Source organism: Cyprinodon tularosa, unplaced genomic scaffold (assembly GCF_016077235.1).
Source record: "Cyprinodon tularosa strain WSP-4 unplaced genomic scaffold, ASM1607723v1 ctg554, whole genome shotgun sequence".
Lineage (NCBI taxonomy): Eukaryota > Metazoa > Chordata > Actinopteri > Cyprinodontiformes > Cyprinodontidae > Cyprinodon > Cyprinodon tularosa.
In genome coordinates, this window is record NW_024039290.1 from 597,821 (window position 1) to 624,500 (window position 26,680).

Below are 26,680 nucleotides of genomic sequence, written 5' to 3' on the forward strand. Positions count from 1 at the left end.
TGTCTACTGCGGTAGAGAGCCCTTTTCCTCTTTCTTGCCTGCTCCGACATGGCATTTCGCTGTTTTCTTGCTGGTTCCGCCATGATAACTGCACAATTATCGCCAGCAACGAGCAGGCCTTTTACTGGGGGTGTGTAGCAGTTCTCGCCATAAAGCAAAACCGACTCTCGCGATGCACGAGACTTCTGAGCCTGTGGGTGCGGGCCGAGGGCTCCTGCAATTGCAAGTACGGTATTTCCCCTACAGACCACCAGGGTGGCCGAGAAAACCTTTGTTCGACTTGAAATGACTCATTTAGTCATCCAAAACGTTATGGAACACATTAATTAACTGAAAAATGTTGCATAGTATGTCTTTAAGCTGGCTTTATTCTTAATGCTCTTTGTGATACCGTTTAATGAAATGAATGACGTTTTCAAATTAACTCCATACTATTGTCACACTACTAAAAAAATAAAGGGAACACTCAAATAACATCCTAGATCTGAATGAGCGAAATGTTCTCAATTAATACTTTCTGTACAAAGATGAATTTGCTGACAATAAAATCAAACTAAAATCTTCAATGGAAATCAAATTTATCCACCAATGGAGGCCTGGATTTGGAGTCAAAACACTGTGGAAAAATGATGTAATTTGATGTAATGTCCTTAAAATGAGGCTCAGTATTCTGTTTGGCCTCCACGGGCCTGTATGACCTCCCTACAATGCCTGAGCATGCTCCTAATGAGGTGGCAGATTGTCTCCTGAGTGATCTCCTTTCAGACCTGGTCTAAAACATCCAACTCCTGGACAGTTTGTGGCGCTACAGGATGTTGTTAAATGATCGAGACACAATGTCCCATTAGTGCTTAATCGGATTCTGGTCTGGGGAACGGACAGGCCAGTCCATAGCTTCAATGCCTTCATCTTGCAGGAACTGCTGACAAACTCCAGCCTCATGAGGTCTAGCCTTGTCCTGCATTAGGAGGAAGCCAGGGCCAACCGCACCAGTGTGTGGTTTAAAATGGGTCCAAGGATCTCATCTCAGTACCTCATGGAAGTCATGCTACCTCTGGCAAGCTCATAGAGGGTTTTGCGACCTTCCAAAGAAACACCACCCCAAACCATTACTAAGCCACTGCCAAACCCTTCAGGCTGAAGGATGTTTCAGGCCACAGATCACTCTCCACGGAGTCTCCAGACTGTTACGTCTGTCACATATGCTCAGATCGAATCTGGTTCCATCTGTGAAGAACACAGGGTGCCAGTCTTGGTGTTCTCTGGCAAATGCCAAATGTCCTTCACAATGTCATGCTGTGAGCACAACTCCCTTCTAAGGGAGGCCAATGTAGCGGTCCTGCTGCTGGATTGTTACCCTTGTACAGCCTCCTCGATATCTCCTGGTGTACTGGCCTGTCTCCTGGTAGCACCTCCAGTCTTTGGACACTACGCTGACAGACACAACAAACCTTGCCACAGCTCGCATTGATGCGCCACCCTGGATGAGCTGTACTACCTGAGCCACTTATGTGGGTTATAGAGTTTGTCTCATGCCACAATGATGTAAAAGCTCCACCAACATTTAAAAGCGACCTAAACATCTGGCAGAAAGCATAGGTACTGAGAAGTGGTCTGTGGTCCCCGCTTGCAGAACCACTCCTTTAATGAGTGTGTCTTGCTAATTGGCAAAATTTTCAACCTGTTGTCTATTCCCCTTACAGAACTCATGTGAAATTAATTGTCAATCAGTGTTGCTTCTCAAGTGGACAGTTTGATTTGATGGAGTTATTGTGTTGCCAATGTGTTCACTATTCTTTTTTGAGCAGTGTACTTTGAGCACTGGAATGGATGAATGGAAGGCAGCAGCAGAGTCCTCAGCATGTGTCTAATGAATGTTGGTTCTATTAGTTTTCTATGACTCCACTACATCTACTTGTACACGTTTCACCATGTGGTGGTATGTTTTTTTTTCCATTAAATCAGAGATTGATCTGTATTGTCTAGTTCAGGGATCTGCAATCTGTGTAATCCAAAGAGCCATTTTTATATTCAGTCCAGCTAACAGAACTTGTTTAGAGCTGCAAACATGAGACCTTTTTTTTAAAGAGAAAAAGATAACTTATAAAAAAGAATTCCTATGGGTTGCTGAAATTTTTGGAAACTTCCACAAAACAAAAATAAAATCTCAAAAATTTGATTGTTATATTCAGAGTTGATTTATTTGGAAGATGCCACTCAATTAGGCAACTTAGAAAATGCCAATTAGCACACTACTATGTCTAATATATTTATTTTTTTAAAGTATACGTGGCTCTTCATCAATTTTTCGCCAAAGTGATGAAGACCCAATGCACCAGATATGCTGTGCACCTTTAATCTTAAATCATTCATTTTTCATTTTCATTTTTGATTAAACTTATAGTAAAAGTCGAAATATTCTGGTTGAGTTAAAACATATGTACACTCAACAAAAATATAAACGCAACACTTTTGGTTTTGCGCCCATTAAAACTATAAAAAAATTTTCCACATACACAATATAACCATTTCCTTCAAATATTGTTCCCAGACTGTTTTTATCTGTGATAATGATCACTTCTTTGCTGGGATAATCCATCCCACCTCCCAGGTGTGACATATTAAGATGCAGATTAGACACCATGATTAGTGCACAGGTGTGCCTTAAACTGCCCACAATAAAAGACCGCTCTGAAAGGTGCATTTTATCACACAGCAAAATGCCACAGATTTCGCAAGATTTGAGGGAGCGTTCAATTGGCACGCTGACAGCAGGAATGTCAAACCCAGCTGTTGTTCGTGTGTTGAATGTTCATTTCTCTACCATAAGCCATCTCCAAAGACATTTCAGAGAATTTGGCAGTACATCCAACCAGCCTCAGAACTGCAGACCATGTGTAACCACACAGGGCAAGGACCTTCACATCCAGCATGTTTAGCTCCAAGATCATCTAAGACCAGCTGCTGAGACAGCTTCTAAAACAATTGGTTTACATAACCAAAGAACTTTACCACAAACAGAGAAGCTCATGTGCATGCTCGTCGCCCTCATTGAGGTCTCTACCTGACTTCATTTTGTCGTTGTAACCAACTTCAGTGGGCAAATGCTCACATTTGCTGGTGTCTGGCATGTTGGAGAGGTGTTCTCTTCATTGATGAATCCCTGTTTACACTGTTAGGGGCAAATGGCAGACAGCAAGTGTGGTGTTGTGTGGTTGAGCGGATTTCTGCTGTAAATGTTGTGGATCAAGTGGTGTTATGGTATGGGAAGGCATCTGTTATGGATGAAGAACACAGGTGCATTTCTATTGATGGAATTTTGAAAAACACAGAGATACAGTGACGAGATCCGGAGGCCCATTTTTGTACCATACATCCCAGAACATCACCTCATGTTGCAGCAGGATAATGATAGGCCCCATGTTGCAAGGATCTGTACCTACGTCGTGGAAGCTGAACACATTCCAGTTCTTGCATGGCCAGCATACCCACCGGACATGCCACCCATTGAGCATGGTTGGGATGCTCTGGATCGGCGTATACAACAGCATGTACCATCCATCAATCCATTTTCAGACATGCTTAATCCCAAGTGGGGTCGTGAGGGGTGCTGGTGCCTATCTCCAGCTGTCTACGGGCGAGAGACAGGTTGCCAGTCCATAGCAGCAGCATTTACCAGTTCCTGCAAATATCCTGCAACCTCGCACAGCCATTGAAGAGGAGTGAAACAACATTTCACAGGCCACAATTGATAACCTGATGAACTCTGTGAAGATGATGTGTTGCATTGTGTGAGGCAAATGGTGGTCACACCAGATACTGACTGGTTTTCTTAGAGCATCTAGGTTTCCGGACGTAATTGTCACAGTTGGGTTGAAGTTTCGAGGACCCAGATGCAGAGGTGAGGAGGTAGAGGTGAGTTCTTGAAGATTTAATGAAATAAAAGTACAAAATATAAGCAACCAAAAACCAGATTATTTCAGGGGGAAATTCATGTGGGGAGCCAGGAAAAGATGAGAAACCAGCATTGAGGAACTCCACAGGCAGAGTATATATGGGAGACTGAACAAAGACTGGACTAAGGAGCTGATTGGGAGCAGATGTGAACAGATGATTCTAGAAAGGAGCAAGGGAAAAAGAGACCAACAGAAGAGGGCAACAGAGGGCAATCAACAAATACCTAAGAACTCAAGTACATCCAGAAAACACAACAAAATAGGAATTGAGTCAATAAAACCAGAAAACAAAGAAAAACATCAATCCGAGTCAAACTGGAAACTCTAAAGAAAACTTAAACAGAAACAAGACCATGGCAGTAATTACATGATGCTTTCCTAGCTTACCTGTTTTACTGCTAGCACTATTCAGAATGCACATTCTCTGGCAACTGCTAACACACTTTAGCTTTGACTTAAGAGCCTTATCAAGTTGATTTATTCAGATCAAGCCCCTCACTGCATGCTAGTGAGCAAGCTAAGCCATTATGCAGGCGGCACATCTAAAGGTCACAGAAGAGGTTGATACTAGGGTTGCCAACCATCCCTTGAAAAACGGAATCGTTACGTATTTAGAAATAGAACTACCTGTCCCATATATAGTGTAAAAGGAATTCACTTTGTCCCGTATCACATTGAGAGTAAAACAATAGTCAGTAAAAAGTTAATGAAAAATGAAGAAAATAGGCACGTTAGATATAAAACTTACAGTAAACTTGTTCCTGGGCCGAGTCCTGCCTGATGACCAATGATCTATGTAACGATCCAGAATACCCTCATCCCATTCCAAGTGTGGCTCACGGAGAAGATAGCGGTAGACAACAGAGCAGTATGAGGGACGAATGGAGTAATTTAAATGCTGACTTAGTGGGAAAAGGAATCCTAGCAGTCCAAAGGAGCAGCAGAGAGGTGGATGGAGGATCTTCAGGCAGCTGACCTTCCCAATATCCAAGCTGCTGTGTCCTTTGTCCTCAGCATCCCATCTTCCACCGGTTTTGTGGAGAGGATTTTCTCCTTAATGAAAAACAAATGGACTGATGTGCTGAACAAATGTTCCACTGAATTGATTAAAGCTGAGCTCATTGTCAGCCTTAGTTATGAACTATCTTGCTCAGTTTTATTCTGCAGCACTCAAAGACAAACAGGTCACTGCTGCAAGAGCTCAGAGGAAATACAAGTGGAAAATGTAGGCTTTTGCCACATTATGTGGCATTGAGCTAATGATTATTTTCTGTTTTACAACTGTAGCCTATAGTCATTGCATTTAAAGCACAAATATGTTTTCAAGTTTGCTGTTGCACCAGAAATGTGCACTATTTATTTATTGTTTTATTTTCATTTTTACAGTTTGAAGATAAGCAGGACAGGCTTATGTTTAAAATAGTTATTTTATTCAGCAAAGTTTGTTAGGTTGTATTAAAGTGAAATGATAGATAATAATTTGTTTTCCAGGTGTTCATGTCACTTACAAATATGCATCTAATTTAATTCAGATTTGAGTCAAATAGTAAAAAAAAAACCTTTTTACACACAAAGGGGGGCAGAAAAAAAATCACCACGCCGGGAGAGGTAAAGGCAATCGGGTCAGCTGGCAAGCACATGAGGAGTCCCTTTTTTTAAGGGAGTTGGCAACCCTAGTTGTTACCCCTAATTTATAAAAATGCATGTTCAGTATACAACATGCAATCAAGCTGGACAGTAAACAATGCATGTACATACCTGTTCCAACTATCTGAGTTCTATATAGCTTTTATGAAAGCCTGTGGGGAAGTTGATGGTTGACATGTTGCTCAGTTCAGTTCTGATTAGAATCTCTGGTTTGCACTGTGCTTCTAAAAATATTCACTTTATGCACAAAACAGATGTATTGGATGATATTTGTTCATACTTACAAAAACATCTGAAAACCTGTTGACATATGTACTTATATAAACCATTTACATAGTTTTCACATTGTTCTTGTGAAATTAATTCAATTTTATGAAATAAATGCAAAAGCGGCCACTTTCAAGAGTAAATCATATAGACCTAATATGTGGTGCCATGTATATAATATAATGTAAGAAAAAAAGCTTTATGTTTTTCCTGTATTTTTCCATATGGAAAACTTATTTTTCTGAATCTCATATTGTTCGTCAGAATGTTTTAACTTCTGGTTTCCTGATAAGAGCAGAATCAATGGGATATCATGGAGAGTTACTATGTTTAGACTTTTCCTTTTGACATTTGTTGTCAAATGTGCAACAAATAAAACGGCTAACCTGAGGAAGAAAAGAAAATGTTTGCTTAAGATTGTGAATAAAAGGCTAGATAGCTTTTTTATTTCCATGCCAGCTTTATCTGATTGGCTCATAGCTTTGCTCTTAGGAAAGTTTTGTCATTAACTTTCCACCACAGACGTTCATCTGTTTGACTGTCACCTGTGGTTGATGAAAGCCGAAGGTTATCTGTGTTAAAACGAGGACAGAGTTTATCTTCTCTACTTTTTTCCACTTCAGTCACTCAAATACAACTATCAGCAGGTAATATTTTGCCTGAAGATTAACTCATTATCACTTTTTTACATTCATATAAAATAAATCCATATAGGGTTCAACCTTGCAAGACAACAGTAACATTTTTAACTATTAAACTCAAAAGTGTGACATTTATTCATATTGCTGTTAAATTCCCTTTAATGAATCTGATGGTTTTAATGGATATTCGTTCATTAATATTGAGAAAGAGAAGCTTTATTTCCTAATTGTTACAGGTTGTTAAGCAGTTTTTATGTAATGAAACCATTTTCGCTGATCTTCAAACTAATTCATCCGCTGATCCTCTGTTATTGAGTCATCAGGAAGCTCTGGGAGCCGGTATCCTCCCTTAAATGTCAGAATGAACCAATCACACGGCACACAGAGAGCAGCGTTCGCGACTTGATTGGCTACAGCAAGAGATTGTTTTTGGTGTTCTTGCTGCTAAGAGGAGGGAGAGAGAGTGATCACACAGCAGGGGTTTCTGATTGGATTAAAATAAGAACAGGAGAAAAAAGGAAAATATTGGAGAATCTGGGGACCTAAAGTAATACTTTGGGTTGGCAAAACAAAACAAAAAAAGAAAAAAAAATAGAAGTTTGTATCATCCAGTATTTTGTTGAGTGCCTGAAGCAAGGGAGGAGTTTTTCTCTTGACTGATAAGAGTTAAGGTTTAATTAAGGAGGCAGAATGAGCTTAAAGGGGCATATTGTAATTAATCTCCTTTCCTAATCCCTGAAAAGAGCAGTGGCTCCCTGGGCTAACTAATCAGTACACTACCATAGTTTTATTCTGTCTTGTTTTGCAGTAGTAAACATGAAACCAACCAAAACAAAAAATTCCACCAGATTTGGGTTTTTCATTTCCCATTTGTCTGTCTGTTTTAAAGGTAAATAGCAGTAAATCCACATGAATGTTTTCTAATTAGATCCATTTGTCCATCATTTAGCCCTTTTCTTACAGATGGCTTAGTTAAAGGGCCCCAGGAGGAAAAAAACTGACATCACTCTGCCCGGCAACAATCAACTCATCTTCAGGGCGTCCCAAACCCAAAATAAATCCAAAGGTGCGTATACTGTAAGAGCATCCCAGTCAGATGCCAGAACCATGATGCTGAGGAGCATCAGAGAAAACTTTACTCTAACCTCCTTCCAACTGACAGATCTCCCACCTCTATTATCAGCTGCTTTTATCCACAATCTGTTTTTATGGTCATTATCCACACCTCAGTCAGAAGGTTTATTGACCATTAAATCCAAAGCTTTAATTTTTGTTTTTCAGCCTATTATCCACCACACTAAACCTGAGCAGTCCCTAGATTATTGCATTGGAATCATTTATCTGTTAATCTCTAGTAAACTAAAATCTGAAACTCCTGTTTTTTTCCCCCAGTAGAGAACCCTGTCATCTTGGACTTAAAAGGAGCTGACCCTCATCCCAGCCTGTCCAGATGAGACTGTCATGACCTTGGCACTGATGACTGGCTTAGTTGTAAATTTAATTCACCTGCCTATCTCTGCCCAGTTTCTCATTACCACTTATCCAATCCACCTGTTCGAACTTCTATCTAAACTGCTTGCTCTCGGTCTTCAGTGCCAGATTATCCTTGAGTCTTTGGTGTGAGAGTATTGTAGCTTTACTGATTGTGTTCTGATTGCCTGATCCTGACCCATTTTGCTGTTGGACCTCTGAGCCTGCCTGTTCCTGTTCTGATCTGTTTGCCTGCCCTTTCTTCGGACTTGGTTACGTGTGGACTGCACCTGGATCTGCCTCCTGACTTTGCTCTCTGGATTATCCTGCCTTTCGTCGTCTGCTTGGATCAGACATCCTGTCAATTCTGTAACTTTCAAGGCTTTGTTGTTTGGCACTCTCTGTGCGGCAACCCCGGCGTCTGGTCAGCTAACCATTTGGTATCAATCTCGTTCTCTGGGCACGGACTGTACTCTAAACCAGGTTAGTGACTTGCGCGTTTATTTCATCCTCCGTCAGGTTATTGTGGTCACTAACCTGTGTTTCCTCTCTCCAGAATTTCCTTAATTTTAATGATCGCCTTTGAGTAATCCCGCTGTCTGTCTTGCCTGAATACTGCGTCCTGTGTTCTGAGTCTTGACAGAGACCCTTTCCATAAACACCACAAACAGGATCATGGACCAATTGTGCTAAAAAAAAAAGGTGATTCTAGGAGCTGGTGTATGATAGGGTGTCCTTATCTAAAGAGACAGATGCTTCTATTGTGATTTGTCAATAGGTGATAGATGAACAAGATAGGTGTTACGCCCTTATAAAAAAAAAAACAAGGTTTACTTTCTTTCTTTGGAAATAGATACAATCCTGCATGATGTGGACCACCTGTATAAAAGCTTATATGTGGCACTTTTTTTTTTTTTTTAATCTTTTTTGTTTTGGTGGTTACAATTAGCTCAGCTTTTTGGTTGGTATTGGGAACCATTTAAATATTTTTACAAATCTTAATAATTCCTCCTGAAATGATCAGTGATATTGAAAATAAAACTCAAAACAAGATCTGATTTTCTTATCTTTACTTTTATTGTATAAACAAAAAAGTACAAAATTCATGTAGAAATCTTACAATTGAAAAAAGCTGAAAATCCACAAAATTATGGCTCCGCTGTTCAGGAACGGCAAGGTATTCAACAACTGACCAAGAATGAGAGAACAGCTTTTGTGAAGTTGGAGTTTTCTGATTTAAAAAGTATTTACTCCGACAAACATGAACCCAAAGTATTTTACAGTGCATACATTAACCCTTTTTATAACCTCAGTACCGCAAGGTCCAAATTACAGCGAAACCTGATTTTTCAGTCATTTTGCAAGTTGTTGAGGGATGTTTCTTTAGTGCCAGATTTCTACTTCATTGTTTTTTTTTTCTTTTTAGCTTTGAGAATCTGAGAACTTTCTGTCTTATCTGCAGCACACATCAAAGCTGGAACACCCCTTTCATTTTGTTCTGAGCTGCACCGTGATCTAAGCTCTTTTTCTTTTTTTCTTTCATGCAACAAATTTAAAAAGATTTATTTCCTCCTTTCAGAGTGTGTGCAACGGCATGTCTTTTATTGTATACAAATTTAGTACAACTTAAGTCTTAGTTAATACAAAAATAAATACATCGTCATTGAAAACAAGGAACAAAAATAAAAAAAAGAGCATCAGGTTTCTTTTTTCAAAATAAATTGCGCTCCTCTAATGAGCAATTAATATTTTCTCTTCAACTTCTTAAATCATCAGAAAATAGAAAAAAAAGGGACGAGAATGAAACGTTTTTTCTGCTGCTCGATGAATACCTTTTTCAAATCCACTGGATTTAAATTCCAACTGTTACCAAGGAACGCTCGGGAATAGAAACGTAAAACCAGAAAAAAAAGTCACAGAACTGCTTTTAATGCGCACTGATTTCATAAGTGAACCCAAATTCATGTTTTAAAAAAAGACTATTTACAGTCGATGGTGGAGCTGTGAACACTGTAAACAACCTGCCAGTCAAAACGGAGGGAGGAAATCCGTCTTCTCCACATTTGAATTGAACGCAAATTGCTTTTTCAATTTTCTGACTGCAAAAATGAAGCACTTTGAGTGAATGTGTGCGCCGCTGATTGTCACCATGTTGGAGGTGAAGCCTCAGGTAGGAAGGCACGTTTAAGTGGTGAAGCAAAGTAGTTCCAGATCAGCGGGACGGCCCGCTCAATCTGCTCTTTGCGCGATAGTAGATTTGCACCCAGAAATTCCCTGCAAATGTAACCTCAGCGTCTCATTTCACAGTTTCAAATAAAAGGGAACGGGGCACGGGTTGCAGAGTAGAAAAAACACAACCCGCACATTAGACGAGGGTCAAATCAGGTCTGTGGGGAAAGAGAGGAGCTCTAATTTGTAGTTAAAGGGGAACGTAAAGATAGCTGATTTCACAGCTAAATGTTCTCAGTCACACAAACCAAAGTTTGACCCACATCTTTAACAAATCCTCACACAGACTCACACCTGCTACACAGAGAACTGACCCCCAAGACAGGACAAAAACAAAAAAATATATATATATATATTTTACAAAATGAACAAAAAGTCCATCCGTCCGTCAGCTGCAGTCTGATCCAGCACACTGACTGACAGAGAGGGTCAGCTTCTAATAGCTGATTCCTTTCTTTCCTCTTACACAGGATGAGATGATCATTATCCCAGCGACGCCTTAGCAACAGTACATCGTGCCCAAAATGTAGAATAAAGGTCCAGAAAGGAGGCCTATGTCAGCCTGTACAGGGCGCTGAACATTTGGGCCATAAAGTTGAAGAGACCTCTGTAGATGTCTCTCCAGTCCTGCCACTGGGGGGCGACGTGCTGCAAGACAGAGGGAGATCAAAATCAGAAATAAACATAACATAAAACCTCATAGGAAAACCATCAGGCTGTGAAACATTCAAGCAACAAAAAAAGACATAATGGCAGTAATATTTCATGCAACCAGAGAACGGTTTGCTGCTGCAACTTTTATCCCGACGCAGCTCTCATGCTTTTGCTGGATTCCTTTTTTTTCTCTGTCCAGATATGATGAAAGTCGAATGTGCTATTTCTACATGACCTGCTTCTGATTCCTAAAAGGCAGCTTACGAACTGTTTCGATCTTTAGCTGGTGGATTGTGGGCAATGAGGTCAGAGCAGATTTCTTTAAAAAAAAAAAACGCACACAGAAAAAATTATTCTTTTCACTGACAGACAGTGAGAGAGGAGCTCTGAGCCCTGCTGAGCTTGTCTGTGTCCTGGTGAAGCAAGAGGCGAGTGCGGCTGACGTCATCTTTGTTTATGTGCACAAGCGGGATAGTGAGGGAGGAGGTGGTGGGGGGAGGAGGTCTAGTGCCACCTCCTCACGCGATCAAGAGCACGGGAGGGAGGGGAGAGAGATAAGGAAATAACAAAGGAGACGAGCAGCAGGAGGGGAAAGTACTGACATGTTCCAATGGATTTCTGACTCATTTCTTTTTTTCCTGCAATAATAAAACTTATTTTTCGCTTTTTTTTAGGGTGAATAAAGTTTGTGAAAATGATGCCAATAAAGGAAAAAAAGGGAAAAGATCTAAAACAAGCATTTTGTAAAGGAAGTTTAGGAGTCAGCAAATTTAAATGTCAATATTACTATAAATAAGTGATAAAAAATACAGACTTAGCAAACAGACGTCATTGATTCCCTCCTACAAATATTGATCTGTCTCCACAGCAGCCAACTAATGTGTTTAGCCACACAGACCCAAACCGGTCTGATAAGATAGATGTTGTGTGCTTGCATGGGAAGAAGAAGAATCAGTGCAGCTGTGGAGCGTTCAAGAGTAGAACACACATTTTACGCTCTCATTCTCAAACCAACCTCAGACCTCAGTACAACTCTTATTTTCTTACCGCTCTGTGGACAATCCTGGCGTTGAATTCGTCTCCGATCACCCTAAGCTGACTGGCCACTCTCAGCACATCCAGCTGCTGGACCGCCTCACCCCCGGGGCGTCGCTGGTGGGGCGGCGAAGCCCGGGATGATATCTCATTCTGGGAAAGCAGGTCAGGCAGAGGACCCGAAGGACTGGAGTTCTGGCGTTCTTCCCTATTGGAATCTGCAGCAGAAAGTAGTGAGATGGAAATTTAAGAGGAGAGCCACTGATTTACACACACTCTCATTAATCATGACTTTCTGTTTCACAACTCTTCCACAAGAGGAAATGTTGATGTAAAATCCTGTATTGGTCTCTTTAAAGAAAAAACCTGAAACCCTGTTTCTGTTCGGTCCATGATTCTCACCCACAGAGAATGTTTTATGGTCAGATAATGGAAAGGAAACAGAATTTGTGAGTGTATTAAGTCCTGTCACATCTTTGAAACCTTTCCTGTTTGGAATAGTGCAGATCCATCTGGATCAAAGGTGTGGAGATCAACGCCTTCATTCTGACCCTCGTCTTGGAGTATTTTGGTCTCCCTTTTTAAGGATGATCCGACAAGTCAGCAGTAAACATTTTAGAGTTAAATAAATTTCCCTGAGTATTTGGTTATAAGTCGTGGCGAAGCGGCTGTTCCATTAGTTGTAGTTCCGAATTCTCCCGAGTGGTGCCCGACTTTACACGAGTGAATAAAGTGAATGTGATTGGTCGATTATCAAGAGGGCGGAAGGTTTGCAAGTAAGTTTGGTTGTGGCGGGTTTGTCAGAAGCATCTTGCTAACCAGTTAGCAACTTAGTGTTAGTGCTAGTAGGTTCCCATTGGGACCAAGTAGCACTAAATTGGTGACTTAGAAACGACTTTGTCAAGGAACGCTATGGACAGAGGAAACATGCAAGAGGAGGAGAGTTTTGTGTCGGAGGTCGTGCATGAGTCTCTTCCATCATACGTTTTTTTATTTAGAGGAGGAAAGCGGGGATGAAGATGTTGTGGAAGAAGACGCCAGGGCGGCAGAAGCTTGGTTTGGTGTAGAAGGCTTCCAGCCGTACATGTTTGAGCCCTTGCCTCGCAACGCTGCCAGTTCTTTTAGCTCTACGCCTGCTGAAGACAGACGTCCATCCCCATGAACACTGGGACGGAACTCAATGGGAAAGTAAATGATTCTTATTTCAACCGTTGCGTATATTAGCTGCGACATATGAATCAAGATGCTATGACCGAAAAAATTTAAATTGACAGATGGCCGTTGATATATGATTGGCCGAATTTAGGTGTTCAGGCTGACGTATAACTAACTGGCCCGCATAAGATAACCAGAAAAATAAAACACAGATTTTAAGACAGGAGTATTTTTTTTAATTATAAATTTTCTAACTTTGGGGACAATATTGTCTGATAAAGAGTACATTTATATACATCTTTAAGCCAGGTGGATTTGAAATTTAAATGTGACTTTAAAAATCCCTGCGACTTTAAAAGCCAAAGCAGTCAGAAAGAAGGTCATGCTGCCAGATTCCCTTCCTGTCTCATCTTAGTAGGGTGCATCACTGTACTGTTGAGGGTTTTTGCGTTTGGTTAATTTACGGTATAACTATTTTATCGTTGCAGTTGCAGTGCTTGTGTATCATTTGCTGATTGCCTGACATGTGAGAACTAAGATTTGGTTAAAAACTGTAGCAGTCTGGGCAATCTGAACATCCCATTTTGTATGTTACAGAGTCAAAGGTGATGAATGGTGATGTTAGAGTGTTGTTTTATATACATATATTATACATACACATATATATAATAGTGTGATGGCTCACTGACTGATCTGAGTTATGTTTATTTCTTCGGAGGTTATTTAGTTCTCACAAATCCACAAACTGTTCTTAAGGAGCCTGGCGGTGACTTATTTTCTTCTTAATGGAATTTGGGGGCATAATCTTTTAATCTTCTTAATAAGTCTGGTAGGTTAACTTCTGTTATTTGTGTGTTTTTGTTTTGTTTGTCTGTTTTCTTATATTTAACAGGTTACTGAACCCTTTTCCTTGCTGCATTTACCTCTTAGAGGAATTCAAGTAGCTTAAAGAGCTTATGTAAGAGGAAATATAATCTGTGTGAAGCTTTAGGAATGACCTCTGTATGAAATAGTCTTGGTTGTTTTGGAAATCTTCCTTGTTTGAATTGTTTGAATAAATCAGTGTCTTCTTCTTTTTCATTTCACATGTGGACCCCAAACATGGAATTTTATTTCTTTTTCTAAGAGTTCATTTTTCCAGTAAGTTTTTCCTCATCTCTGCACCTCCTTCTCTAAAATCCCACAGTTTTTGACAAGAAGACGCTGCACTCTACATTCTGTTTGATCCCCACGTTAATTTTTTCCAAACATCCAACCGTTGCTATATTTTCAGTAAAAAAAGACATGAATCTGCCTCGCCAGGAGGATTACAGACGATCTTTTTAAGGTGCAGGTGGCCAGACGGGATGACAGAGAAGGGGAAAAAGAGAGAGCAGTGGCAAATACCCCAAACAAACAGAAAAACCCTGACTTGTTGCCAAGGTAACTCTGACACATGGAGATGTCCAGCAGTGATTGGAAGAGAGTGGAGGGGGGCTGAGATGTGATAGGATGAAGTAGAGGGAAGGAGGTGGGGATTAGGAGGACTGCTTGACAGCGTGACAAGAGGACATAGAGACCAGTCAGATCAGAGATGCCTCAGCCGTGGGATGGCTTTAGGGTGCGGCTTATTGACAAAAAAAACCCTCAAAATAATACTGATTATAAAAAAGGAAATAGATTTGGTATTAATTGTTAGAAATGTCATGGAAACAATGTTTATAGTTACAAAATAATTTGATTAATCTAACATCAATAAAAATAGACCAGAATATTGACTCAGATTAGACGCAATAAACAGCTTCTTTTTCCAATAACAAGTAAAAAAAAAAAATCCTATTAAAATATTCTACCTTCGTAATGTGATCATTTAAGATGTTTATATCCCACTCTGGTAGGGGTGGTAAATATTTTATTTGATCAGGTATTATTCAGACTGTCATATATTGGTTGGTGTTGCGCCGATGCCATTTTTTGGCCCCGATTCCTGGCTGTGCAGTATCGGCCGATACCGATACCATCTGTTTGAAATTGATGTGTGTATATATGAAGAACTGCATACTACTTGGATGTAATTGCCATCATGGCTTTATCAAGCTGCTGCCTACCTTTGTGAAGCAGGAAAAAGACTAATACAAAGTGAATCCAGTAGAACTTTTTATTGCCTACCAGGAATTGGTGACAATTTAATGTTGCGCCGATGCCATTTTTTGGCCCCGATACCGATACCCGATACCTGGCTGTGCAGTATCGGCCGATACCGATACCATAATAATGTAAAACAATTGCCATCATGGCTTTGTCAAGCTGCTGCCTACCTTTGTGAAGCAGGAAAAAATCTAATACAAAGTGAATCCAGTAGAACTTTTTATTGCCTACCTGGAATGGGTGACAATAGTTGAATAAACTTAGGCTCTCAAAATGGTATCGGTGCCCTATTTGTTGGTACTCGCCGATACCGATACCACCATTTTAGGGCGGTATCGGGGCCCCGTCCGATACTGGTATCGGTATCGGTCCAACACATAGTGACAATAGCTGAATAAACTTTTGGCTCTCAAAATGGTATCGGTGCCCTATTTGTTGGTATTCTCCAATTCTAATAACACCATTTTAGTGCTGGATCGGGGCCCCGCCCAACACCGGTATCGATGCAACAGTAATATTGGTTATGAACAAACACCTTATTGGCTGATGAAATTAAAGAATCGAGCTCAAATCATGGTCAAACAGATAATTCTGCACATACATGGAAAACATTCACTACAACTTCCATTCAAAATATAAGATTTTATTAATAAAAATCATTCAGCTCCAAGTCAAACTTATTTCAGTTAGGGACTCTTAACTAAAAACCAGTGAAATTCAACTTAACTAAACTAATATGTACAAAGAGGAAGGGAAAATATGATTGAAAACCACATTACAGTTTAAGATGGATTTTCTGTCTGAAAACCAAAGCTTATCTTTTGGAATGTGATTAAATGAGCTTTTCACTAATTGAGAGCGACTGGAATGTTTAAAACTAATTCTCGATGTAAATCCATGAGGCAATCATTAAGGTACACCTCTGTGGGAGGGGTCCTGTGGAGCCAGTTAGCTGGGAGGGGTGGCCGAGCAGATAACTGAGGTCTCACAGCTGTTTTATGAGGAAAACTGCAAACTCTCCAGTAAACATGTTAAGATGAAAAGTGGAAATTGGTCCTCAATGTCCAAAACTTTATGATGTTTATGTCCCAACAGTAATATGGACAGTAGAGTTTATGGTGCATAATGTGGGCGTCAGTCAGTGTGTGCAGCCCACTGCTTCATAGAGGAGGGGTCAAACGAAGAGGATACATTTCCCCACCGTTTGAAAAGGGTATGGAGAACTTTAACGATCACTTGGCATCCCTGATCATGACCCTTGACCCCAAAAGCTCCCTATGTGCCACTTAATGTTTGCGATCCAGGGAATTAGCTAAATTCTGAAGACATATTTCCTCTATGGTGTGATGATAAACAGACCCTGGAGTGTTCAAATATTATTACTAATATAAACTTTAATATTACTATTAAAGTTTTACCTCTTCATGTCCCTTTTTCAGACAATTTACATTAATCAATGTCACTTCTTTGGCTGTATATACAGGTGCTGGTCATAAAATTAGAATATCATGAAAAAGTAGATTGATTTCAGTAATTCCATTTAAAAAGTGAAACTTGTATATTATATTCATACATTACATACAAACTCATATATTTCAGATGTTTATTTTGTTTAATTTTGATGATTACAAATGACAACAAATGAAAATCTCAAATTCATCATATCAGAAAATTAGAATATTGTGAAAAGGTTCAAAATTGATGGCCCCTGGTGCCACACTCTAATCAGCTAATTAACTCAAACCACCTGCAAAAGCCTTTAAATGGTCTTTCAGTCTAGTTCTATAGGCTACACAATCATGGGGAAGACTGCTGACTTGACAGTTGTCCAAAAGACGACCATCGACACCTTGCACAAGGAGGGCAAGACACAAAAGGTCATCGCTAAAGAGGCTGGCTGTTCACAGAGCTCAGTGTCCAAGCACATTAATAGAGAGGCGAAGGGAAGGAAAAGATGTGGTCGAAAAAAGTGTACAAGCAAGAGAGATAACCGCACCCTGGAGAGGATTGTGAAACAAAACCCATTCAAAAATGTGGGGGAGATTCACAAAGAGTGGACTGCAGCTGGAGTGAGTGCTTCAAGAACCACCACACACAGACGTATGAAAGACATGGGTTTCTGCTGTCGCATTCCTTGTGTCAAGCCACTCTTGAACCACAGACAGCGTCAGAAGCGTCTTGCCTGGGCTAAAGAGAAACAGGACTGGACTGCTGGTGAGTGGTCCAAAGTCATGTTCTCTGATGAAAGTAAATTTTGCATTTCCTTTGGAAATCAAGGTCCCAGAGTCTGGAGGAAAAGAAGAGAGGCACTTCATCCACGTTGCTTGAAGTCCAGTGTAAAGTTTCCACAGTCAGTGATGGTTTGGGGTGCCATGTCATCTGCTGGTGTTGGTCCATTGTGTTTTCTGAGGTCCAGGGTCAACGCAGCCACATACCAGGAAGTTTTAGAGCACTTCATGCTTCCTGCAGCTGACCAACTTTTTGGAGATGCAGATTTCATTTTCCAACAGGACTTGGCACCTGCACACAGTGCCAAAGCTACCAGTACCTGGTTGAAGGACCATGGTATCCCTGTTCTTAATTGGCCAGCAAACTCTCCTGACCTTAACCCCATAGAAAATCTATGGGGTATTGTGAAGAAGAAGATGCAATACACCAGACCCAACAATTCAGAAGAGCTAAAAGCCACTATTAGAGCAACCTGGGCTATCATAACACCTGAGCAGTGCCACAGACTGATCGACTCCATGCCACGCCGCATTGCTGCAGTAATACAGGACAAAGGAGGCCCAACTAAATACTGAGTGCTGTACATGCTCATACTTTTCATGTTCATACTTTTCAGTTGGCCAACATTTCTATAAATCCTTTGTTTTTATTGGTCTTCAGTAATATTCTAATTTTCTGATATGATGAATTTGAGATTTTCATTTGTTGTCATTTGTAATCATCAAAATTAAACAAAATAAACATCTGAAATATATGAGTTTGTATGTAATGTATGAATATAATATACAAGTTTCACTTTTTAAATGGAATTACTGAAATCAATCTACTTTTTCATGATATTCTAATTTTATGACCAGCACCTGTATATTGACAGGTTTATTTGGTGGATGGTTTTATTTCTATTTATGTTCAGGGGAATTTAGTCAGTTTGGAAATTGGTGTTTGGTTTTATGTTAACCAGTGTGTTTGTGTGTATTTAGTTGATTCATTTATTGTTGTTTGTCAAATTGTCTGAAATACATTCCTATTCATTCATTAATAATTCAGTCATTCATTCATTCAATATTAGGTACTGGCCTCTTGAAAAGCTTTGAGGTACACTATATTGCCAAAAGTATTTGCTCACCTGCCTTGACTCACATATGAGCTTAAGTGACATCCCGTTCCTAATCCATAGGGTTCAATATGACGTCGGTCCACCCTTTGCAGCTAGAACAGCTTCAACTCTTCTGGGAAGGCTGTCCACAAGGTTTAGGAGTGTGTTTATGGGAATTTTTGACCATTCTTCCAGAAGCGCATTTGTGAGGTTGCACACTGATGTTGGACGAGAAGGCCTGGCTCTCAGTCTCCGCTCTAATTCATCCCAAAGGTGTTCTATCGGGTTGAGGTCAGGACTCTGTGCAGGCCAGTCAAGTTCATCCACACCAGACTCTGTCATCCATGTCTTTATGGACCTTGCTTTGTGCACTGGTGCACAGTCATGTTGGAAGAGGAAGGGGCCAGCTCCAAACTGTTCCCACAAAGTTGGGAGCATGGAATTGTCCAAAATGTCTTGGGATGCTGAAGCATTCAGAGTTCCTTTCACTGGAACTAAGGGGCCAAGCCCAGCTCCTGAAAAACAACCCCACACCATAATCCCCCCTCCAACAAACTTTACACTTGGCACAATGCAGTCAGACAAGTACCGTTCTCCTGGCAACCGCCAAACCCAGACCCGTCCATCAGATTGCCAGATGGAGAAGCGCGATTCGTCACTCCAGAGAACGCGTCTCCACTGCTCTAGAGTCCAGTGGCGGCGTGCTTTACACCACCGCATCCGACGCTTTGCATTGCACTTGGTGATGTATGGCTTGGATGCAGCTGCTCGACCATGGAAACCCATTCCATGAAGCTCTCTGCGCACTGTTCTTGAGCTAATCTGAAGGCCACATGAAGTTTGGAGGTCTGTAGTGATTGACTCTGCAGAAAGTTGGCGACCTCTTCGCACTATGCGCGTCAGCATCCGCTGACCCCGCTCCGTCAGTTTACGTGGCCTACCACTTCGTGGCTGAGTTGCTGTCGTTCCCAAACACTTCCATTTTCTTATAATACAGCTGACAGTTGACTGTGGAATATTTAGGAGCGAGGAAATTTCACGACTGGATTTGTTGCACAGGTGGCATCCTATCACAGTTCCACGCTGGAATTCACTGAGCTCCTGAGAGCGACCCATTCTTTCACAAATGTTTGTAAAAACAGTCTGCATGCCTAGGTGCTTGAATTTATACACCTGTGGCCATGGAAGTGATTGGAACACCTGATTCCAATAATTTGGATGGGTGAGCAAATACTTTTGGCAATATAGTGTATCTTTTACCAATGGCTGTTTTAAAGTTCTTTATTTATGCAGAAATAAGACATTTTCAAAAAGTATAAAAATGTCCTATGATGATAAGCATTGATATGCAGACTTTAGCATGTTATTCTTATTTGAATTGAAGTTATTAATCAGTCTGAGTCCTCTTTAGTTGATTCAAGGCTACTAGAAGTAGTTATTTAGTGATTAAAATAATTTCTTAAAATAATAAAAATAGTAGACTGCAGACATTGTATTTATTAGAGATGTATGGTTTTTATTGTGTTGATTTCTTTAATGTATTTAAATAGCTATTTTTAAGCCAAAATCCTCATCCCTTTGGTAGTGAGGAAAATAAAGTGTTTCCAGATTGTAGCCAGCTAGTTTTTTAATTAGCAGTTGTTTATAAATTTATTTTGTCTAATTTGCATCACTGTTGATCTATTTGCCAGATTTCCAGAATCAGTCTTACCCTTTATAATTTCAGTAATAACAGACAGTCTTCATTTACTCAAAAATGTGTCAAAGTCAATGCATTTTTTTTAAAGTGGGCTAAATTTGCGCACACAGAAAACAAACCCAGTTGCTTATAGCATCTGTTTGATTTGTGTATTTTATAGCTATTTGTAGTCTAACCATTAAGAAATATGCAGTCTGACTGGATGAATCGCTGATGCTCTGCAGAGGAGGAAATGCTGCAGTCTTTCCTCCTGTCAGCTTGCAGAGGACAAGTCTGAACATGCCTCTCAGCACAGCTGACCAACAGCTGAGGGAGGGGGGTGAGGCGTGCATGGTGTCTGTTTATGTTAGCTAAAACTCGGTCCCAGAATTGCCGTTCCGTGCAAAGTGATCTCCAGCAGCTCTTTTCCCACCACCACCCGTCAAATAAGATTTTCCCTTGAGATTAATGCTATTTAGATTAACAATTAAACACATATGAGTAATCCCTCTTTAAATGTATGCTGTCTTGCAAACAAAACCAGTCTGGGCAGTTTTGTGTTTAGTTTCATGACAGCTGTCCATTCGGCAACGAGGGGGGGAGGTCCCGCGTTTATCTTTGGACAACTGGAGTACATTTCATCCTCATCCAGTCAGACTACCCAAACAAACCCCGACCACAGAAATTAAGCCTTGAGTGTAACTCCCATATAACCGATACTGTCCTGCTAACAGATAACGTTTGTTTTTACTTTAGGGTGGAGGTCCAAAATGCAAACTGATCTCTGGGCTTGAGTCACATCTGATATTTCCCACTGTTTATAACAGTCACTCCTCCTCACTGAGGGATGTGTAAAGTGGACCTTGCACTGCCAGCGTTTAGTCTGTTGCTGATATACTTACAGGAGTAGTTGTTTGGGTTTTTCTTTCCAGCAAGTGGAGTCTAACTCGATGGATATCAAAATCTAGTGATAGTTTAGAGAATCGGGGACAAACCTTTTAGGGAAGGAGGGGGGTTCAAGTGAATGATCATTCAAAAGTTGAATGACTCAACATCTGAAATGGCTCAAACCAAGAGTGTATCTAGTTAGACACTAAACTTTTCATGGGATAGTTGTTTAATATGCTGGTGAAGAGTCATTAAGGTCATAGTCATTCCAAAAAAAAAAGAAAGTTAAAAACAATCCACTGGACTTTTCTTCCAAGTTTGAAGGCGTTTCGCTTCCCATCCACTAAGCTTTTTCAATTCAAAATATCAGGAAAAGTGCTGAGTTTGGAATTTTATACAGTTGCCCATCAAAACCTTGCTTTTGTTTTAAAAAAACATGAAAATGTTTGCATGTTTTCAAAACAAAAGCAAAAGCAAGTTCTGAGTTTCTACTGTATAAAACCTCAAACTCAACACTATTCCTGATATTTTGAATTGAAAAGGCTTCCTGGATGGGAAGTGAAACATCTTCAAACTTGGAAGCAAAGTCCAGTGGATTGTTTTTAACTTTCTTTTTTTGGAATAGTTGTTTAAAATTCTAAGTCGAGGGCGCAAAGGTGGGGCAGCGGTTGGCGCGCACGACCCATGTACGGAGGCTTTAGTCCATGACGTCGCCAACCCGGGTTCGAATCCGACCTTTCCTGCATGTCTCTTCCCCTCTCTCATTCCCCCTTTCCTGTCAGCCTACTGTTAAAAACGCAAGCCACCAGTGCAGCAAATAAATAAAAAAATTCTTAGTCAAACTCTGCTTTTATTAATACACCATTTGCTACTAAATTAAATTCATTTAAAACACTAATTTAAGAATCATCTGTCAGTCAGAGATTATGAACTGCATGCGCTTTGAGCTCAACTAAATCAAATGCTTTTTATGAAAAGAGAATAATTGAATAATCCCTTACTCTATCACATTTTTCCCTTTTTTGTGTGACAGTTTAAAAAAAAAAAAAAAAAAAAAAAACCTTAAATTAAAACAAACATATTTAAGAAGACAAAGAAACTTAAAGAAGACAACATATCAGCATCAGTCTGATTGTTGCATCTCTAAGGCTAATCCCAAACAACACCTGTAAACACTAAAAGGTCATTTCTAGGTATTAATAATGTCCATGAATAAATCTGACTTCACTTGTCAAATTGCCACAAAGCAGACTGATTTAAAGACACTTATGCATCATATATCAGGGGTATTTTATTCCTGTATTTGAGGTTTGATGTTTCTCTATTTCCACATTATAATTAAATGGCTGAGTTCCTGCTTCGGATTGCAGTCGGGTTCTCCAGAGCGCTGCGATGACCTGATTATCTAACTCAGTTGTGTTGACTTTGAGGACAGGAGTTGAAACACTCTGACGAGTATTATGACACATTAACACTGGCAACCTTTACGGGAGCTCTGACCTTAGTAGATCTTAATTACCAACATCACCTTGGTATTTACATATAAAATCAGAAATATTCTAATGATGAAAGGCAATGCCTTCAGCCATGTCTCTGTGAATCTCTTTTTCAGCTCCCCTCTGAATTATAGAACATGTTTGTGCCTAGCTTGCCTTGTCCATCAAGTCTCGGTTTGAGGTTTCCTGTTTTCCCTGTTTGTCAGAACTAGACCACATACCTCAGACATGATGACAGGTTATAACTCAATTATAAGTACTTTCCTTGGTTTCTGTCAACCTTGTTGTACAGTTTCTTTACAACTCCCCCTAAAGAAAAACATGGAGTAATTGCCAGGTTCCTACCTGTTTGTTCTCCTGATAGATTGTCGGATGAAGCTGTTCGCCGACTACGTTCGTCCCTGACCAGACAGCAAGAGGGTTCTGATGATGGCGATAACGCAGGTGACTGCTGGTGGGTCTGGGCCTCATCTTGGCCTGCCTGATGGGGGTGAGATGGCGGATTTGACACAGAGAGGGTCTGCTCCACATGATGGGGACTGCTTTGGAGGTTGGGGGCAGTGACTCTGCTGCCACCTCTGGGGGCCCTGGTAATAAACGAGCCTGAGTAGGTATGGAGGGGTGGTGGTAACTCCATGCGGCAGGTGTTGTGACAAAGCAGCACATTTTCTCCGACAGTCTCGATGGTCTCTGCTCTGGCCATCTCAGCAGGAGCCTGAATCGTACAGAACAAAAAGACAAATATAAAACACAAACAGATATATTAATATTATATACAGATTTATTAACCAGTATTCAATGAATTTTATAACACAAAGTCATTAGCAAATTAATTAAACCAGACTGCCATTTATCTGGCCTATACTGATTTAGTAGAAGTACTTCAATTTAGTTTTGTAGATTTGCTCATTAGCCGTTGTAACCATTAAACTGTTACTGTTACAGTCTTACAGGCAAAACAGCTTTACACACATATTTATTAATGTAGGATTCTTTAATGTATGTGTATTATTAAGCACGTCAAAGTTATTAGAGCAAATATTTCAGGCACCGTTTCCATAACAACAAGAGGGGATTAGCGATTATTATAAGATATTATAAGTATTGACTTTTAGTAATTGATTTTGAAGGTATTTTTTTTAATTCCTTTCATTATAAGCCTAAAAATGTAAAAATTAGATCCTCAGACTTAAATCTATAACTGATAATCCATGCAATATGCCCATATTATCAAATGAAAATTTACCCATATAGACAAAAATGTATTTTACAAGCAAATAAGTGTATTTTTAATTACAAACAAAGTCCATTTCTAAAAGTCTTTAGAAAATAATAACAATGATCAAATTAATCTAATTATAGATTAAGAGTAACACAACTCTTAATTTTATGAAATACAAATTAAAAGATTTAAATACAAATAACAAATTAAAATCTAAGCAAAAAGTGAAAGCAAAGCAATAAAAACTCATAAGCCAGCTGATCTATTTTTAGACCAACTTGTTTTCCCCAGTTTCACCTGCTAACCTCAATTCAAGCAATTTACCGCCAGGGGGCAGCAGACGTTCCCCTCCCTAAGCACGAGACTTGTGTTTATAAACAAATTCGTGCACGAGGATGCACGCACGCGACGACAAGTGAGTAATATAAGAAGTGCGCGTCATTCTGTAAAATCTAAACAGTTATTTTGTTTATTCCTGAAGCTAAATGTCCCTACTGTGTGGAAGTTAGCCATCTCTCATTAAATCCGCTTATTTCTCAAAGATTTTCTTAAATGAAATATGGTGATTTTTTGTGTTTAGATCATTAAAAACAAAGTTTTAACCACTTTTACTTGCAATTTAGTAACGATTATTAAATTTGAGTGGGGTAGGTGTATAATTGATTTTCTATTCCGGATCAAACAAGTCTGGGCATGTCTTTGACAAAGCGATGGCACGAGCGCGCTGACCTGCTGCAAACCTGCTGTAAAAACTGTTTAATCGGTGCTGTGAACAGAATGGGATGAAAAATCTAAATAGAACAAGATAAATATGAAATCAGTTCAAACTGACAGCTCGTTTTAATTTGACCACAGCTGAGAGATGATGCAACCTTGCGCTGTCAGCTTTACAACAGCATCCATCCATCCATCCATCCATCCATCCATCCATCCATCCATCCATCCATCCATCCATCCATCCATCCATCCATCCATCCATCCATCCATCCATCTACCTGATGGGAATGGAGATCCGTGTGTGTGATGTCTGAGGATGTTGCTGTGCAGAAAAGGTGGACATCCGAGAGAACTAAATGTCCCAGAAAATCCAACCGAGGATTGGCTCAAAACATGGATATAAAGTCCTTTCTGCTGGCGGGAGCCTAACCGAGGCGTCATTCCATGTCAGGAGTTCCGGGATGTATCGTGTTTAATTGTCAGCTGACCCATCCAAACCTCACCGGTGTGATGCGCTGCCTGCACTGAGCTGGTCTGATGCTGGCCGGGGTAGCGGAGCTCTTTTTCTTACAGTGAAACCGTCAAAATAAAAGTAAGGCTGTAAGCAGAGCGTGTTCCACTTCCGCTTAAACCCTTCAAAATAAAAACCTTCCTGTCCGTCCGAAGATTGGAATGGATTAGAGGCAGACGAAAGCTCATATATATATATATATATATATATATATATATATATATATATATATATATATATATATATATATATATATATATATATATATATATATATATATATATATATATATATATATATATATATATATATATATAGAATTTTGAGGTTATTTGTAAAGGTATCATTTTGTGATTTGAGGCTTATTCTCAAGTCAATAATTTATCTACCTACAACATGTAAAATTCTCAAGGAAAAAGCAGTTAATACTACTGACTGCACTTTTAGTACTTTTAGTAGATAGCATAAGCATTTCATATTTGTTTTGGCTGACAACAGGATATATACTAAATTATACATAGACAGAGAGAGAGAGAGAGAGAGAGTTTTTGTATTGGTTTCTTTTAAATCACTGTTGATTGATTTGTAAATGGAAAAGGAAATGCAGTTTTTTTCAAATAGCAAACTCCTTATTTCTTTATGGATTCAGTTATTTACTGATGTGTTTGTTGGTCTAAGTGTTTATTTAATTTATTAATTGTTTACTGATCTCCAGGAGTCAATGGGACACACATTGGAGAAGTTTCTAATCAATCATAATGCTATTTCTGTTTTTATTTGTTGTTGGTTTTAATTAAAATGTGTTTTTCTGACTTGTTACTTGTTTCTTTGAAAATAAAGAATGGGATCTGGATTTTTTTTTTTTTTTTTGCATTGGTTTCTTTCAAATCGTTGTTGATTGATTTGTAAATGGAAAGGAAAATGCAATTTGTTTCAAATAGCCTTTTTAAAGTTGCAACTGGTAAATAAACTTTTTGTTCTTCATTGTCGCATAGGTTGCCTTAACTTCTTATTGCTTTATTTATTCAATTATTCAGTAATGTGTTTGTTTGTTTGTTTGTTTAGGTGTTTAATGTATTAATTGTTTACTGATCTCCAGGAGTCAACGAGGAGAGACATTGGACAAGTTTCTAATCAATTATGATGCCATTTATGTTTTTATTTATTGTTGCTTTTAATTTAAATGTGTTTTTTTTCTGACTCTTTACATGTCTCTTTGAAAATAAAGAATGGGATTTTACATTGTTAAGAAACAAAGTCCTGACTGATCTGGATTTTCTTTTTTTTTGCCATAATTGATTATTTGTCTCCTTGTAACTTTTTTTCTTATTTTGTTTTCAATAGTGTTCTATCAGTTAACCAATATGTGTTTTTTTTTTTTGTTTTGTTTTTTTTAAGAATAATCGATAAAAAGGACATTTGAAGGGAACTTTGATTTGGCAAAAATACATTTTAAAGCAGTTATGAGTGAATTTAAGTAATTATTGGCTGAACATAACAGAAAAAGATCTTACATCTCACATGTTTGTCTGACAGGTTTTTTTAAATACATGCTTTCCTAATTTCTAAATGGTCTCTAACACAAAAAAATCTGGATCTGAAAATATATGGACACAAACCTTAAAAAAAATACACAATTTTGTTATTCTCACACATAAAAAT

General features: G+C 39.3%; 1 protein-coding gene across 1 annotated transcript; it reads right to left on the reverse strand.

Moving 5' to 3' along the window:
- Positions 1-9,353: 9,353 nt before the first annotated feature.
- bbc3 (BCL2 binding component 3) lies at positions 9,354-25,074 on the reverse strand. The gene is made up of 4 exons (XM_038305298.1): positions 24,786-25,074; positions 22,914-23,283; positions 11,912-12,117; positions 9,354-10,858 (listed from the first exon to the last, which is right to left on the reverse strand). The coding sequence occupies exons 2-4, from the start codon at positions 23,269-23,271 to the stop codon at positions 10,763-10,765; spliced, it is 660 nt and encodes a 219-aa protein (XP_038161226.1). The 5' UTR covers positions 23,272-23,283; positions 24,786-25,074; the 3' UTR covers positions 9,354-10,762.
- Between the last annotated feature and the right edge of the window lie 1,606 nt (positions 25,075-26,680).

Bases quoted from the DNA above. Each gene is read 5' to 3' on its own strand.
- bbc3 (XM_038305298.1), bottom strand. From the start codon at position 23,271: ATGGCCAGAGCAGAGACCATCGAGACTGTCGGAGAAAATGTGCTGCTT. The intron at 12,118-22,913 runs GTAGGAACCTGG...TTTCTGCTGCAG, and splicing joins TCTATCAGGAGAACAAACAG to ATTCCAATAGGGAAGAACGC. The intron at 10,859-11,911 runs GTAAGAAAATAA...TCTGTCTTGCAG, and splicing joins CCAGGATTGTCCACAGAGCG to CACGTCGCCCCCCAGTGGCA.